The sequence below is a fragment of the Mugil cephalus genome, chromosome 9 (genome assembly GCF_022458985.1).
Source record: "Mugil cephalus isolate CIBA_MC_2020 chromosome 9, CIBA_Mcephalus_1.1, whole genome shotgun sequence".
Taxonomy (NCBI): domain Eukaryota; kingdom Metazoa; phylum Chordata; class Actinopteri; order Mugiliformes; family Mugilidae; genus Mugil; species Mugil cephalus.
Genome location: NC_061778.1, coordinates 17,903,697 through 17,921,513, shown reverse-complemented (window position 1 = coordinate 17,921,513; position 17,817 = coordinate 17,903,697). Strand labels below are relative to the sequence as shown.

The 17,817-nt window shown below is 41.7% G+C and overlaps 1 protein-coding gene across 1 annotated transcript in view; it reads left to right on the top strand.

Annotated features, from left to right (window-relative positions):
- The window catches only part of ubash3bb (ubiquitin associated and SH3 domain containing Bb), a 39,739-nt gene extending 22,444 nt beyond the window's left edge, over positions 1-17,295 (top strand). Inside the window, exons 2-14 of the mRNA XM_047594443.1 lie at positions 5,431-5,484; positions 6,816-7,002; positions 7,904-8,102; positions 8,571-8,740; positions 8,850-9,058; positions 10,264-10,408; positions 10,532-10,658; positions 10,757-10,873; positions 10,969-11,061; positions 11,207-11,351; positions 11,656-11,762; positions 11,915-12,024; positions 13,438-17,295. Of these exons, the coding sequence (XP_047450399.1) occupies positions 5,431-5,484; positions 6,816-7,002; positions 7,904-8,102; positions 8,571-8,740; positions 8,850-9,058; positions 10,264-10,408; positions 10,532-10,658; positions 10,757-10,873; positions 10,969-11,061; positions 11,207-11,351; positions 11,656-11,762; positions 11,915-12,024; positions 13,438-13,575 (1,801 nt within the window). The 3' untranslated portion in view covers positions 13,576-17,295. The remainder of the gene's footprint in view (positions 1-5,430; positions 5,485-6,815; positions 7,003-7,903; positions 8,103-8,570; positions 8,741-8,849; positions 9,059-10,263; positions 10,409-10,531; positions 10,659-10,756; positions 10,874-10,968; positions 11,062-11,206; positions 11,352-11,655; positions 11,763-11,914; positions 12,025-13,437) is intronic.
- The last annotated feature ends 522 nt before the right edge of the window (positions 17,296-17,817 follow it).

The window sequence follows — 17,817 nt, the reverse complement described above, 5'->3', positions numbered from 1 at the left end:
TCTGCTCAGGGCTCGCCTTGTGAAACGGCAACCCGCAGCTATGAAAACTCTGAGAGGCGGCTCAAGAAAAAGGAAGTGGAGGTTGTCGGGGGTAATCCAGCAACATATGTTTAGACATATTTTTATCATTCTGTAACAGTTATGAAACCTCATCTTAAACGTTAAATGTAACTCTCTGCAAGTACAGTTCTCATATTTGGATCACACCTTTAGCAACACGGGTGCAGGTAGGATCTCACATCATTTGAATGCAGCACATTAAACGATAGGTCACTCATACTGTACCGGTGCTCACATTATTAACCACTCAATAACAGCAAAATCACAATAGGAAGAGTGAATATAATCGGCTTGATCCTTTTGACCTGCTTCTCACAGCCGTACGTTTAGATCTAAAACCTTACCCCGAAACTTTATTGACATTTTTAACTTTCTTAGCAGGGTTGTGCTGAGCTGGGCTTAATGCAGATGGTGGAATGGCTCATGTTTCTACCTTCTTTCGCTTTGTATGTCGACTTGTTATCGTGTTCTGTAACACAGTGAGCTCTGATTACTCGACTATGTGCAACTGCAAAGTGAAAAATAGGCCAGTCATGCATGAATTCTGCTTATTTGGCCACTGTCTTTTGGTGTAATCACCTGACATTACGTTGTTAGATATAATTCATATACAACATAGAACTATAAAAATATTTGGATCTCAGAATAAATAAGTGATTACCAGGCAGAATTGCATCATGGGAGCTGAAGCATCCGAAGTGCAATGCCAAATCAGTTCTGCCTATTTGTAAAGACCGCCAGCTCCTTCGTTAGGCACATTAGTTAATTGTTATATAACAGGCCTGCACTAAATCATAGTTGTGGTGTTCAGTATTACTTTCGAATATCAGAGAGCTGCTGATTCAACAGTGTTTTCATTTTAGAGGCTGTGGTTCATTGAACTATTGAGTTGTATTGTGTTGTACCGACATGTTTCTAATATTTTGACATCTCTGTTGTAGTTAGTAGGTTTGGCTAAATAACAGAAATACGTCAGTGCTCAATTCAATCCAGTTTAACAGCACCACAAACTACGTCCACCAAAATGATCGTCCTCGATCGTTGAATGACCGCCTCTCTGACTCTGTTTCAACATAAACTGAACACTTATTGCATGACTGTTATATTAGACTGCATTAAATCCGCTTCAGCGCACCGACATATGTTTGCTTTCAAGCTTGGCTTTCTTGCACAATGTTTGGATTGCTGCAAGATTGTAAAAAATGTCTTGTTCCCGAACCATTCTTGATTGGCGTGTGGTGCGACTCTGCTGTGTCCTATGCTATGTGCAGCCCCTCTGCAAACTGAGACTCCCCTGCCACCACATACGAGGGTCTTAACGTGGAATGCAGTGTTTGCTTTTCCCCAGACATAACAGGGGCCATGCCAGCCACATATGCCCAGTTGTGACTCATCTGTTCACAGAGCTCCGAGAATCATTCATGTGCTCCTCACTCATTTGAAGCCCTAATGCTTTTGCCTTTTCTGGATGAGGAGTCATAATGAGGCAAGCGTGCAAGGGAGACTCGTTGGAGGAGTTTACTGTTGCTTCCTGGTGATACATGTTACATGTTGATAATCCCAACCACTTGTGCAAGGATTGAGTTCCTCCTGCTTCTGGACGATATATATATATATATATATTGCTTGTATCACGTTGCTTTTATCATTGATATATATATTTGACAATGATCATATTTATCTGTCTCCATCTACATGTAAATGCTCATGACCCAGCAGAAGAAGACGTATGACTTAATTTGTAACAAAGGCGTTTTCTCAGAAATGATGTAGACTCAGAATCACATGAGCTTACCCCTTCTTCACTTACTGTCATTGCATTTGTCAGTCTTTCTCTTCCAGCACAGCACTTATAAAGCATACAGTCACAGGATTAATTCAACAAAGTAGGTTGTCTTTAATATGCACGTGATGGCAGCATTCATGCTATAGGGACTAAATCCAGGTGCTTCCAGTGTTTCGGTGCGGATTTGGTAAACATGGTAACTAAGAGACATTATAGTTGTAGTGTAGAGTGTAGAGTGGTTTACGCTTCAGTGTCAGTTCGACACCGTGGCTAAAACAGCCCAGAGCCTAGCGCCGTAGCCTAACATGCACCTTCCCAGAAATGTAACTACGTGTCACACTGATGCAACCACAAGAGATCTGATTGGTCTGCTTGGTCTTAGCATATTTCTGCTTTAGTATTTAAAGTATATACTTTAGTGTCGCTGCGGATCAAGGCATGAACTGTATCCATGGTTGACCTTGTGTCAAATTTCTTACCTATGCATTTGAGTATTTACATACAAGAAGCGTGGCGCTGCCTGTCTCACACGGTGACTAACACTACTGCGAACTGAGTGACACAGGTATCACAGGATCCACTTCTCCTTTCCAGTTCTTTCTCATGGTTGCGATAGCCTAATGTGCTACAGTCAGATATCACGTCCTCACCAGTGCTAAGCACATCCCAGGTGTTAGATGGCCGGTGGCAAAGCTTAGTTTTGAAGTTCTCCGCCTCCGGCCTCATTTGCTGTTTGTGTGTGGGTGTATGTTGATGTGGTTTCGGGCCCTTCCTTAAACAGCTTCCTTCAGCCGCTGCTCCACGCACTCTCTTCCTTCTTTGTGATTCTCTCACACGCCGCACATGCAGTGCAATGTAGGTCTACACCTGTGGGACACGGCAGCTTCATAAAACACAGGCAGCCGTTAGCGCATCAGTGAGCTGACTCTGATGTAGCTGACTGTGTCTGCTGTGGTCAGAGCTGCTGCTTACTGAGCTCTCTGTGGTTGTAGTTGCATTAAGAATGTCAGGGTGCTTTTTTTTTTCCATTGAAGGGCGTTTTTTTTTTTTTTTTTATTCCACTTCCACTGAACGTACAGTAAGTGTTTCCCTTTGTCGGCATGATACATGTGATCGCTTTCAACATATCAACAGGAGTCAGGGCGGTAACAACCCACATAATCCTCCTACTGAGTGCTGTTTAAGGGTTTCATTGAAGTCCTGAATCATATTTCAAGACCAAGAAATAACCCAATATGGGTAAAACTATTTACAAAGAGTGTTTAAAAATGTTTTATTTAGACAAATGGACTTTTAGACCCCTTGTCAACACAATTTCCTTTTTTTTTTTACGAAAATTAAAAGTTAAATATTGTTAAAGTTTGTTTATATCAGATCATATACTAATCTATTTTAAACTTTTAACGTCTGAGCTTCAAAATGTCCAGAGTTACGTTAATCCAGAGCGTGCTAATGCAAACGTTAGCAAAAAGGTCAAGACAAGAATCTAGTCACATTGGAAGTTACATTGTGGTCATTACACTATGTTTATATATTTTATTTTAAGTCCGTTACAATGTGCAAGCTTGACCTTTAAAAGCACATTAATATTAGAGGCAAAATAAAGGACTAAACCAAGCTGAAAAACACTCACCTCTGCCCTAGTATCACCTCACAGTGTTAAAAAAGTGTTATCTACCCACAGACACAGCACACACACACACAGATCAACGTTGCCACTAACTGGACGTTGTATTTCTGGCCACCGTATTTAATGTTCGCAGTCAGCTTGTTTAGCTAGCTCTAGCTGGTTGCTGACTGTGGCTGTCTTCGTCTGTTTGGTATATTTTAACTGGAGGCAGCCTGCTACGTTGTGAGCATTGAGAGCGGAGATGTGAGTGTTGAACCAAAATCCCATCCCACAGGAACAAATCACGCAGTGCTGAGGAAGCTGCTTCTCCCCAGAGATGAAAACCACATTCGAGCGTGCACTTTCTTATCTCCTGAGGGGTGGCTAATTAGATCCTGTGGCTCTAAGATGAATAATCTGATACGCTGCTTATCAGACAAACATCCAGGTGCTGCTGAGGTAGGCAAGGGACGAAGGCATGGACGGCTCGGGATCGTTCTCTGTTTGTTTTTTCTTTCTTTTGGGCAGGTTTGAATCTCTGATAATTCATTCCACATCCCAGAAAATGAAACTTTGTTTAATTGCGAAACTGAATTATAACAGATGTGGGTCCCTGAGCTTTACCTGCAACCTGGTCAGGTTTCTCTGAAATAGTGAGTGATCAAACTCTTCGGTTATCGAGCCTTCAGATGAATGAATCACTCTGTTACAAATGGCTTGGAGTTATGGTTAAGAGGAGTCACTCTGTGTGTAGATGTTCACTCCTGCCTACACACGCTGCGTGTCTTCTTCCATGCTGCTTTGAAGGCCTTGCGAGGAACTGATGCTTCCTCTGACTTCACCCCACAGACTGTGTCACATCTGGTCTTTCTCAATCCCTGGTGTGACACAAATGCACAATTACTCAACTGATACACACTGACCTTTCAAGCAGTGGGTGTGGAAAAAATTATAAAAATGCTCTGTTTGAATGTGCTTTTTACCTTGAAGTAGGGACGTGTTGGAAAACACACACTGGAAAACATAACTTAAGGGTTATCACGGGTGGAATGAAAAAACGGTGTGTTGTCACACTAATGTGCACTGAGTCAACTTCGCATCACTTACCTGGAGACTGGTGTTCACGTCTTTAAAAACGTTACTTTAACTCACGTTGTCATAAAATTGCTTTGATTTATCATTTAAATGACTAAGTTTGCATTTCCATGAGAAGATGCATTAATTATTGACTCAGAGTGTAACTTTGTTTTCCTGCTATGACAAAATACGTTAAGCAAATTATACCTTTACGAGACAAAGTCAGTGTTGGTAATGTACGTTCCACTACCCACAAGTACAAAATCATTTAATTCCACATTGACGTCAATTAAACATATTTTCCATGATGCGCTTAGAGGTAATTCTCCATTAATTGGTGTCTAAACTCGTTAAAGTAAAATTATTTCTGATTTCAGCAAATGTTTCGATGCTAAGTTACGGCAACAAGAGAATTTAGTTTCTTCTGCTTCTACCACTGCTGAATACACAAACTAGTGAGAGAGAGGATGAATGGACGGTTTGTGTTTAGATGTTAAATTCAGCCAGCCAAACCAGGAAAAACTGAATAATTCACCAGTTTTCTTTTTCCACTGACATTGTTTGTACCCAACTCCAGTTATGGCTCTGTTCAGTCAACAACTCTGAAGCTTTTTTTTTTTTTCCATATTATTTCCTTTACCTTTAAAGCTGTCGCTCGCCTCTGTTTGCAGAGTCAGAGTTTCCACATAGGTGTGGATCCTGAACAGTTCTCTTGTTTATTTGCCATCTGCTTCCAGAATGTGTTTCTCTGCTGCTGAATCCCACAAAAACTGTTCCTCTGTGTTTCTTATTGCTCCACTGCACCTACCAGTTGCCAGTCGATATTAATGCTGTACACACTTCAGAATATATATCAGTAAGATGTTGAGGACATAATTATATTTTTGTTCTTTTACAGGCTCAAAGCTCTGGTGTCAACTGGAGGTCGGAGCGTGCAGGCAGCATGTGACTGGTACGTTTATACAGTGCAACTACTCACATACAGTACAAACATCACAAGACAGGGAAATGTATGTTATACTGCCCTCTGCTGCACAGGCGTGTCCAACAAGATGAACATTTTTGGACTACTGAATGCAAATCCTACACATATGTGATATACTATACATGTGATATACTGCACATATGTGTGATTTGGTCTCAACACGTTGAACTGATTTGTTATCATATAGTCGTTGTTGACTTTTCATTTAATAGTGTTTTTAGTGTTGAAAACATCTTCTAATGGAGAGACCTTTTCAAGATGGCGAGATAAAAGGTCCAGAAATCCAAAATCGACTTAATTGACAGCAGATGAAGTGATACTGAAAACAAATAATGCTACAAAATTAAAGCTGAACATTTGGCCCACAATATAGATATACACAATATACACACCCCTTTATCAGATAAGCAGATAATTTTGAAATAATCTTTTATTAAGAGATACCAAGCTCATTCTAAATGTAAGTGTGAAGTAGTTTCAGTTTCACAACAACATGTGATGGGGCTTTTCTGATGTATTTATATATATATATTACTGTATATGGTGAGTTATATATATATGTTATATATAAGTGAAAAGACTTAGTGTTTACTAGCTTAACAAGAGAAACAGCGTTGAGTCGGAAATTATGAAGAAACAAACAGTTTCACTGGGTGGGTTGAGACTACAAAATATTATATAAAGCAGTAGGGGAGCACCAGAGACACTAGATCCACAGCTATTCAAACCAAACTGGCTTTAAACAAATATTCATTCATTATTTAAATTGTGGAAATGAAGACAAAATTAAATGGGCCAAGCATGTAACCTTGGAGGAATCCTTTATGTGCAGTAAGCCTGTTTGACTTATCTCTATTAAAAAAAAAGTAATAATAATAATAATAGGTGCAGCTCACATCAGTAGAGTAGTTCATCAGAGGAAGCCTGTTTTACCTGTGTAATTGTGTATTTAAAGGTATTTGGGAACACATACGCCCACAAATAATTTTACATTAGATCCCTTAAAACACTGAAAAAAATAAATAAACAAGAGGCTTCTTCTTCAATCTCTGCCGTCATTAGAGCAGGTAAGAGTGATAACCAGCAAACATGTAGACAGGGAGGACAGTTTTATGTCCCAGCATCTCAGTTAAAAACAGGAAAAAAACTGTACCGTGCACAACTGAAATCACTTGAATTCAAGTTTTACAATTTCTTAAACTGTACCTCATAATCACAGAAATTAAATGCATCACATAGAGTGTTTGTTAGACTGCAACATAAGACTGTCCTGAAAGCTTATGACATCTCCCACCCAGGCTGTTTTCCCATGTGGACGATCCATTCCTGGACGACCCTCTACCTCGGGAGTTCGTCCTCTATCTACGACCCAGCGGACCACTACAGAACCAGCTTTCTCACTTCTGGCAGCAGAGCCGGGTCACTTGTGGCAAAAACAAAGCCCACAACATTTTCCCCCACATCACTCTCTGCCAGTTCTTCATGGTGAGCTGAGTCGCAAATGAGCTCTAAACAAGGCTGATGGTTTCAATGAATGTCACATAGTAATTGTGGATGCAGTGATTCGCTTTTCTACCTTGTGTGTTAAGCCTCTCACACATACACCGCTTTGTGTAAATGGGACATGGCCTTAACAATTCCCATGTGTAGCATTGTTAAAAAACACAAGTGAGAATACCATTAGATTTACATAAAGCTTAAAACAGAATATGTTTAGAAAGAAATGCACTTTTAGCACTCTTTTGCATTCTCATTTGAAATTCTTTCCTTCCTGAGGCAAACGAAGCGAAGCATTCACACTACTTAAATACTTACATTAAATGTCAACTGCGTGCACGTGGCCTAAATTAAATTAGTCGTGCAAAGGTATGTGAGAAACTAGGAATGTTCTTCTTGTGAACATGTTGTGTTTCCCACCACTTTTCATGTCTTTGTTCCTTATAAAACATTTGAAAATTTCCTGGTAATGTATCACATCCTGCACATACATTCACACATGCATGTTTTATTTTAAAACGAGAAGTCGCTACAAGGAAACGTGTCTTCAGAGAGCTACTAGTAGTCACATCCTCCACCATATGTTGTCATTCTCTGCTTGTGTTCATTGTGCATGAACATTTGAAAATTTGCCGCTGAGCATTTAATTATATGTTTGACTTTTTATGTGAGACAACCCAGCGTCTAAGAGTGTCTCCCAAAGACTACACGATATGCATCCAGCCCAACAGCTGCTGCCCTGTTTTTTGCACAAAATGTTAATATAACCCTTTTTATGTTTTCTTCAATATTTTTTGACATTTAAACACTTCAAACACAGAATTCCGTGATCAGAATTAACAACTAAGCTGACCCTGACTTTTTTTCTCGACTTTCTCTTTATGACCAGTGTGCAGACCACAAAGTAGAAGCTCTCTGTGAAGCCCTCCAGGCCACCGTACAGCAGTGGCGGGGTCGATTCCCCAGCCCGCTGCCTCTGGAGCTCTACACCTCCTCTAATTTCATCGGCCTTTTCGTGGAGGAGCAGGTGGCCGACGTCCTCAAACAGTTTGCTGCTGACTTTGCCGCAGAGGCCACCAGGAAGGCAGGTACGAACCAGTAGCCTTAGGACTAAGAGGCACGCGTCATTTACCCGCAATACTTGACAGGGGCCGGGACATGTTAGTCACTGTGTTGTTGTTGTTGCCGTGTGTTTAGAGTGTGTCATCATCTGTTCAGGGTAGTCATCGTGAAATGTGTGGTGACCAGCTTTGTTTTTCCATCAGCGACTGTGAAGTGATTGGTGTGGATGGCAGTCATAGTGGGTTATTAAAGAACTCACTCAATCTGTCACTGTATATTTCTTTTAAATATAACCAAAACCGAGGTTGACTTCCCGACGGTCATTCTGACAACTTAGTGCCAAATTAGATTAGAGCCGTGGCGTTATATTTTGTGGTGAAGGCACAGGAACAACATCCAGTCTAAGTGTCGTTGGTTTCACATCACTGCTTGTACAGATTTGCTGATTTCTATAACCCATCCCAGTCTCATTTTACACCGCTTCTCTCATCCAGAAGTCCATGTGGAGCCTCACAGGAAGCAACTCCACGTAACTCTGGCCTACAACTTCCCCTCTGATCACCTCCCATCACTGGAGAAACTGGCCAAGGGCATAGAGGTCAAGCTGGGCTGCGATTGGCTGGCTGTTCTCTTTTCCCGGGACATTCGTTTTGCTAACCACGAGGTAGCTAATGCTCATAGTAAAAAAGTTTCATTCATATTTATTAACCAGCCTGACATGTGACGATTTGTTGGAAGTCTGAATCAGTAGCCTTTGAATGTCACGTCTGCAGACCCTGCGGGTGATGTACCCCTACATACCACAGAATGACGACGAGCTAGAGCTGGTTCCTGGGGACTTTGTCTTCATGTCCCCGGTAGAACAGACCAGCACTAGTGAAGGCTGGGTGTACGGGACGTCGCTGGCCACAGGCCTGTCTGGACTACTGCCTGAGAACTACGTCAGCCTGGCCAATGAGTCCGACACCTGGATCTTCCATGGGTGAGCACAGCGCCTCACACTGGCACAAGAAGTAGTTTTTAGGCCTCTGGGCTCATCAAGTGTTTTCCACCTCGCTTCTGTTACAGAAATGTGCTTGGCTGCTCATCAGATGACGCATTCAAATAATGATGAATCTTTAACCAGTTTACGTCATCAGTCATCGCATATTGCACTGTGCACACAAACTCTCACACTTTCTGATGTCTGTCAGAAAAAAAAATCGTTTTCTTATCAAACTGTCAAAAATTTATTTTCAAAAACACACACTAACAAGCCCAGTTCTCACTTTTTTCAAGGCATACTATTACACATGGCTTGAAGTATTCCGGCACCGTGCCCAATCTCCGTCGTGTGGCCTTCGATTGAAAAAAAAAAAAAAATCAACGTTTAGAAAAAAAAGCTTTTCCCTCTCCAAACTAACCCTAATCCCTAGCCAGTTGGAAGTGGGGAGCAGTTAACATTCAGCTGCAGCTAGTGCTACATTCAAGACAACTTGGGAAAAAAATGAGCTCTAAGTTGTCAAACTCAGAAATTACTGCTTCCAAAATAAAAAATAGCTGCTGTGCATTTTTCAATATTTAGTAAACGATGACAATATACCAAACTTTTTTTCTCCTCCGACTTAACCTGTAACGTGAACGCTATGATGTTGGAAGTCTGAAATTTCCGAGTTGGATTTTGAAATTTCCGAGTTTTATGAAGGCATCGACTAAACCGGTGTTTCTTTCATCGAAGTCACTGTACAACACAACAACGGACTGTTCAGGCTCAGGGTTTTTATTTATTTATTTTTACTGTACTGTACTATATTCAAGAATGCCCTGAAAGATATTACTGTACTTTTAAATACATACTTAATTGTTGGTCAAGGTAAAATATCTTGTTCTCAAAATACAATCTGTGAAATAAGTGAAAATAAACCTGATCTGAGGTCTTTCCAAAACTGATACATGAGTTTGTTTAGACTAATTACATTAAAGACCGATTCCATAAATGCTATGAAAGTTTCCATCATCGATGAGTATTGATATATAAACTTTGAATATTTGGTAATAATTCTTTAAGAACAAAGTTTAGATTAAATGTTTTAATAAACTACTCATTGTATCTGAGTAATTCATGGCAATTGTTTCAAATATCCAAACACTGGGTAATGCCCCAAAGGAGGAAGTGTTTTTCTCATTTGCACCTGTTTTCCACCACAGCTCCCACTCATTCTTCAGCTGTGGGCCCAGCGATAAGAGCGGTAAAGAGAGAGGGATGTTTGATGGGCTGCTGGACAGCCGACGCCCTGAAAGTACGAGTCCTGGAGACACACCCACCCTCAGCCTCATTTGTCATCCAGTGCAGGTAGTTTTGTTGTTTTGTATGTGACTGTAAATTATTATTATTGTATTACTGAAAACCGCATTTCATTTATTCATTTCATTAAGTTCACTGAGGTTTTTCTTTTTTTATTATTATCATTTCCAGCAGGTTCTGCGGATCAGTGGTGGTCACTCTCGTCAGCCCAAGCGGACGCTTTTTGTCTGCCGGCACGGTGAGAGGATGGACGTGGTCTTTGGCAAACACTGGCTCTCTCTCTGCTCCGACAGTAAAGGTGAGCGTTGGTACTGAAATACTCTGGAACCGGCCACATCATCTGTTTGAATAAAGGGCTCCAGACTTTAACCATCATGTGCTCTTGTTGCCCTACAGGCAGATATGTGCGCTCCAACCTGAACATGCCTTCCAGTTTGCCTCTCTGGGGAGGACGAGACTACGACATGGACGCTCCCATCACTGTGTTTGGATCCACTCAGGCTCGATTAGTGGGTACGTCACCAGAATAGAAATGAGTGTTGCCTGGTGTTAGATGAGATGCCGCTGCTTTGGGGAAGTGTGGGTGCTAAATACGTGCTGCTTTCCAGGTGAGGCCCTGTTAGAGAGTAACACCGTGATAGACTTTGTGTACTGCTCCCCCGCTCTGCGATGTGTTCAGACTGCACAGAACATCCTGAAAGGTAAGAAGAAGAGCCGATGTGATGGGTTCAGTATTCACTCGCTGTGCCCTCAGGTGTCACATTGAGTCTTTCTCAGAGACGTCCAGGAAGTGGGCCCTCCCACTCTAACTTTCTACGAGGTCTGACGCTGTACTCGTGTTAACAGGTCTGCAGCAGGACGGAAAGCTGAAGGTGCGAGTGGAACCGGGGCTTTTTGAATGGACCAAGTGGGTGTCTGGGAACTCTCTGCCTGCATGGATACCTCCCACTGACCTGGCTGCTGCCCACTTCAGTGTGGACACAACTTACAGGTGAGACAAATGATCTCAGCACGGACAAGATGCACACATGCTATCCAATGAGTCTTGATGAACTGAAGTAACTAGTATTTCAAAAGTATTCGCCGTCTGCGAAACATTTTATTTCGTGGGATTCCCTAGATGCTTTGGCTCCACAGTATTATGTGACATAAACTCATCAGCCACAACATTAAAACCACCTGCCTAATATTGTTTAGGTCTCCCTTGTGCATCCCAAAAAGTTCCAGTGCATCCCACAGATACTTGATCAGTGTGGGATCTTCTTTCCTAATAATTGCTGTTTTTCTGGATGTAGACCTCTGATCCCAGTCAGCAAGCTCACTGTGTCTGAGTCCTACGAGAACTACATGAGTCGGAGCTATCAAGTGACCAAAGATATCCTGTCAGACTGCAAAAACACTGGTAAGACGTGCAGCAGAGCCGGGGTGGGGGGGTCAGCCGGGAGAAGCTGTTGAGTTTTGTTTTTTAGGTGAATTTTTACTTTGTTCTCTTACACGCTCATGGGTTTGTGCGCTGCTGACGTTGCATCCTGCCTGGGTTTCCACTCTCCGTAGGAAATAACGTGCTGATTGTAGCCCACGCATCTTCCTTAGAGGCCTGCACGCGCCAGCTGCAGGGCCGCAGCCCACAGAACACCAAGGACTTCATTCAAGTCGTCCGAAAGGTCTGTTCCCTGCATGCCTGTTTTGATGTAGTCCATCTGTTTTTTTTTTCTTTCATTCATTCGTCCAACTTTTCTCTCCATCAATCATGGCTTTCATCTGGTTTCCTTAGCTCCTCTCTCCATGTCTGTTGTGGTTGGATGAGCAGAGACATGGGTTTGTAGATGTAAGGAGTCCATGTGTATAACTCAATTGAAAACTAAGCTCAAGGTTTTCATTTTAACTCACCTGATGCTCCAGTGGCGCGTTTTATGGAATCTTTAGTCGAGAATAAATAAGAAACATGGTGCGGATATGAAAGCGTTAGCCATCAAAGAGGATTAATTTGTGAGTCCCACTGCTTGACCAGATTTGTAGCATGAATATCGACTGTTATTGATTTTTAAATTTTTTTTTTTTATTGGGCTTTATTGGATGGCATCTGATTTTCAGCTTGTCCAGCAGTTGGAGCTCCTGGATGAATGAATGAAACACTGTGTACTCACAGAATCAATGCCATCGATCACCCCTGGCAGCAACTAAGAGCAGTCTTAGCTCTCACAGTATAATTTTGTTTATTCAGAGTCTTGCCCCATCCCGTCTCCTGAGTTTGGAGTTTAAATGCACAGTAGTCGATGAATTGATCCAAGAAAGTCAAAGTTTGTCTCCTTAGATGACCCATAATGCAACGCTTCGCAAGTGTTTCCACTTTTGATCGCCCCAATAAAGAAGAATGACTGAAATAATCCATGATAACTGTCCTCAAAGGTTTTATTATTATTGTCATTTTTTTAACATCTTCTCATATTTGGGCAGATGCCTTTCTCTTCTGAGTGGTATCATGCTAACACTGTCCACTGTGCAAACGTGAAGCCCGAGCACGTAAGGCCATCGAGGTCAAGCTGTGTCCGTAATGAACAGGTCGAGATGTGTGACGCTGGCTCGTCACGACATCTGCTGTCTGCTCTTCTGATGCGCTGAGATCGATAGCCATTAATAACTCAGCAGCTGTCTGCTGGCTTTCAGCGCTACTCCCAAACACAGTTAAAGTCCTCAGAGCAGATTTATAACTAGCTGTGATCTACTGTACGTTCCCTGGTTTTTAATACGCATCGTCATCCACCAGCAGTAGCTTTTACTCTTTTTCCTCTGTTGCTGATGATGATATTTATCAGTATCAGATCGTTATTTGAGTGAAAATAACAGAACAGGGCGAGTTTGCGGAGGTTTTATCAGAAGAAAATATGAGATGTTAGAATTATAGCAAAGGAGGTTTGAAAAGACAGATTTCCTTTGAAAATTTGGTAAAATGCTCCCATGACATTGGCACTTTTGACGTTTCATTTCATTTAAATTAAAATTATATCGTTGGTGTGTCATTTCCCCAAATTACTTTTCCGAGAACCAAATGACTGATTCCTCTTCTTGGTCCTCAGGTCCCCTACCTGGGCTTCTGCTCCTGCGAGGAGCAGGGAGACACGGGGGTGTGGCAGTTAGTGGACCCTCCCATCGCCCCCCTCACACACGGACCAAACCACACCTTTGACTGGAGAGAGACACTTCTGCAAGAATGACACCTGCCTGAGCTGAACCCCTCAAACCTTATTATGCTGTACTCCCACAAACTGCAGAACCACATTTCAGACCAGTGATCCCACCCCGCAAAAACAAAAACAAACAAAAAAAATACTGGCACTGTCTTTCTTTCAGCTTCTTCAGCAGCTGCCGGTGTCCGAGCAGGGTCAAGCTCAAGCTTCCGGCCCGGCTGTGAGTGAGCGGTGAGGGGAAATACCTCCCTGACCGCTTCAGCAATGGTTCAGAAAATGCACCACACTCACGCGTCATCATATTGTTACTCTGTTTAAAGAGAGGACGGTTTGGGCGGGATGGCTCGATGTCGGCCGCGCTGTGTAGGAAAGCTGAAATATCCAAACATATTCTCAGTCTCTGCGTATTTCTATGAAATCAGAGGTAACACTGTTACACAAATATGTTTTCCCAGTGGAAGGGCCAAAATGAAAATTCGAGAGTTTCTGCTCAATATGTTCATGTGAACAGGCCCAGATTTTTGCCTTTGGTATTTTTGCCTTTATCACTAGCTACAGTGTAGACAGGCAGGACATGTTTGAAAAGAGAGGAGAAGAATGACTTGTATTAGTGATATATTTTAGTGAACTAAATAGTTTGTGTTCCCCAAGTGAGATGAAGCTAAACTCTTGGAACTAAACGCTTGGTTACCTGTGTCCAAAGCCATTCCCCTGTTTGCCCCCGATTTGCTTTAATGAACAGACGTTTCTCATAAATCTTCATCATTTTGCGTCCTCACTTAGTGTCAACCAAGGATGGGCAGCAATAACTAAAAGAACCGGTTCCAACTGGTTCAGTTCATCGATATCATCAGCCTCCATGCTTATCAATTCCCCTTATCAATACTTTTTGTGACGAATCTTTACATCAGCGTCCAGAAGGTGGCAGTAATGCACCAAAAAGTTGAGGAATCTTTACGTCGAAGCGTCGTTCACATGGCTAAGTCTCAGCAGAGCAGCGCTAGTGACGATCCAGTGGCCAATTTCCCATGTTTCTTACACAAGATCTTATGTTTTATTTAGAAACTCAATAAAAGGAGGAACTGATAAGGAAATCGATGAAGAATCAGACTGATAAGCAAAATCGTTAATGGCATCAGTGTCAATAAACTCCTATGGATGCCCATCCCTAGTGTAACTTTGGTTTTCTATTACATTGCGTTATTAGAAAGCCACATTCATTCATTGCTACGCTATGTGGGTATAATTGATGGCACCATCTACTCAAATCACTCAAGTCACTTAAATTCTGTTCACCCGTCCATCTCTTCTTCTTTTTTTTTTGTTTTTTACCCACAAAGTAAAATTCAAACCAACCCAACCTAGCAACGCTGCTAGCATGCAACATGTATTTGGTGTTTGGTGCAGAGTTCATGTGCTCACTCCCCTTAATTGAAGCAGACTGAGGGTGATTTGTAATGACAGCGTACATGCTTTCCTGCACAGGTCCTGGCAGCAGCATCGAGCCACAGGGCTCCCGACCAAACATGAAAACACAAGGTATTTATTGTTTTGAAACGGATTGCCTCCTTTGTCCTGCTAACCCTGCGTCACTAGCCGTTGGGGTGTGGGGGGACTTCAGGTCTTCATCTGGGACTGCCCTCATGCTTCCCGCACAACGTGGCCCCACATGTTTCGCATTCAGTACAGAACAGCTGCAACTATAACAGCACAACCTGCACTATTGACAATCACACAGTAGCTTCTTGATTCCGGTCCAGCAGCAGTTTTGGTGTGCGTTCATTAGTTAATGTCGTATTCTGATTCCGGAGAGAAGAGAAAAAAAAAAAAAAAAAAAAAAACGTCTTCCAGTTTTATTTGTGTTTATTTATGAGCCTTTTCTTTCAGATGTTCCAAGCAAAAATATTAAAGAGGATCATTTTTAACAGCATGCAAGAACTTACGCTCTGTATCTCAGGTCTTGACAGCATTTAACACACGCACATTCAGTATATATGCAGCTTCGAAGTGTCTGTGATGTTGTACCTCTTGAAGACGAACGTCTCCTGGTGGACTGACTGCCCGCTGATAGCCGCAGCTTCAGGAGGTGGAAAGTCCGCCAGCGGCAAACGGAAGTAGTCGGTGCTTCGGCACGTCGCACACGTAGCATATTATTACAGCCCAAACGTTGCATGCTTCCACCTTATTATCTCTCATCCTAGCGTCATTTAGGAAGCCCTCTCGGTTTAAGGCTCATTTTGCACTGGAGTATTCTGCTTCATTGTTCACACTGATGGATTTAACACAGCCAGAGAAGCTGGAAAATAAAACTCTGACCGCGTAGAATGAGTAAAGACATTTACTCTCTGTGATGCTGGGGACATACCCTAATAGACAGTGTATTAACACACTTGTGTCTCCCGGAGCTTTTTCTCAGCGCCATTAATCTGTAGCAATTGGTCGACATTTTCAGCTGTTCAGCTCTGCCCACACCCGATGCTAAGCATTTTAATAGAATAGTTTGACATATTTTGGGAAGGATCATTGTTTGCTCTCTTACTTAAAGTTGTATCATATTTGATACTACTCGTGTCTAAATTTGTTCGATAGCAGCAGCTGACACTCCTCAGCCTTTTACTTATACACATGCTTCATCTTGATGGTTCATCTTTTCACCGGTGTAGCTAGCAGCTAATGCTAATGGTCATACATTTGCGTAGACCTTTTTTTTTTTACCTACCTACTATTAGATAGAAAAGCAGTACTCAAAGCAACTTACACAATTACTCATCTACCTGTTTGTTCACACAAGAACACACACAGTCACAACTGGGGACTCTGTGTTGCTCGAGGACACTTCGTCACGTGGTCTACTGGGGATAGAACGGCTTATCCCCTGGTTCGTGGACAACTTGCCGTACCTATGTGGAAGCACAGCCGCCCCATCACACCTTTTGTCCAGCGTGAGCTTAATACAATGTTATATACATATTTCCAAAAATGTCGAACTATAAATTTAAAAGCATTCTGGTCAATTTGCACTGCCATTTGCTTTCTATGTAAAAAAAAAAGATCTTCAAATCCATTCAGGAGAAATCTTGCCACTTGGAAAACATGTTTAACATTGACCTTGTTGTGCACATGATATGTTACGTTGCCGTCGTCCATCTTGTGAAAACAGAGAGCATCTCAGCCTGACCTGACAACCATAAATAGTCTATAAAGAAGGAGCTGAGTGTAGGTGTTGGATTGGGAAGAAGTACATACCACAGAAATGTGAACGGTTTTCTCTTTTTAACTAACTGTTACTTTCCTCACATAAAATACTGGAGCAACAGGTATTGGATTCAAGAGTTACTAACTGTGTGTCCGTAGAAAGTGTTGAGTTCTTTTGTGTCAAACTCAAGAAGAAGAGGGCCTGTGAGATGTAAACAGAGGAAGAAGCCATGTTGTTCCTGTATTTCTTATTTATTGTCTGAACATATCACCAAATGTGTACAGCAATTAATTTAAATTAGTTACTTCTTTCTTATTTCTTACATTTGTTGATTTATAATTTAAGATGAAGTGTGTTTTTAGTTTTAAAGTTACTATCAAGTATCAAGTTCTGAAGAAACAGGCTGTGCTTTTTAAGCAGCTGTATTATTTTAATATTTTGAGTGTAAGAAAACGGTCAGTCTATGACGGTGTTCATTTGCAGTTTGGTTTTGTTCTGATGGAACATGAAATAAAAGCATAATTTTTCTCCATAGCAATAGCATTGCAAAACCACATGTGTGCCGAGTCAATCTTTATCTCTTTGGTTTCCACCTGTGTACAAATTGGGTACATCAAATTTGCAGCTACCAGAGTATTAAGAGGTCTTAACTGCATTAGCTGCATATGTCCAAGCACGGTAATGTCTGCCCAGCACTGTGTTACGGACAAACATGTATCAGTTAATACTGGATGAATTTCCAGTAAATATGTGACATTTGTAATCCCCATCTTCCTCTAGCACCTCCAGGTCTTTCATCTTGCACCATTATGAGATGTAATTTTTAATTTGCACAATCTTTGATCTATGACCACATACATAAAACCTTTCTTCAGTTGTCCCTATCTAATACAGGTGCAAAAGGTTTCACTTTTTAAATGTAAATGACCCTTGTGCACACTCATGTCACGAAATGTTTAACCTGCAGGTCATTATCAGGTATTCAGCTCCGATAAGGTTCCGCATAGGCCTAAAACTGCATTTACATGGAAATGTGCAGTCTACAGTAATAAAACGTGTGGTTTCTCATCACA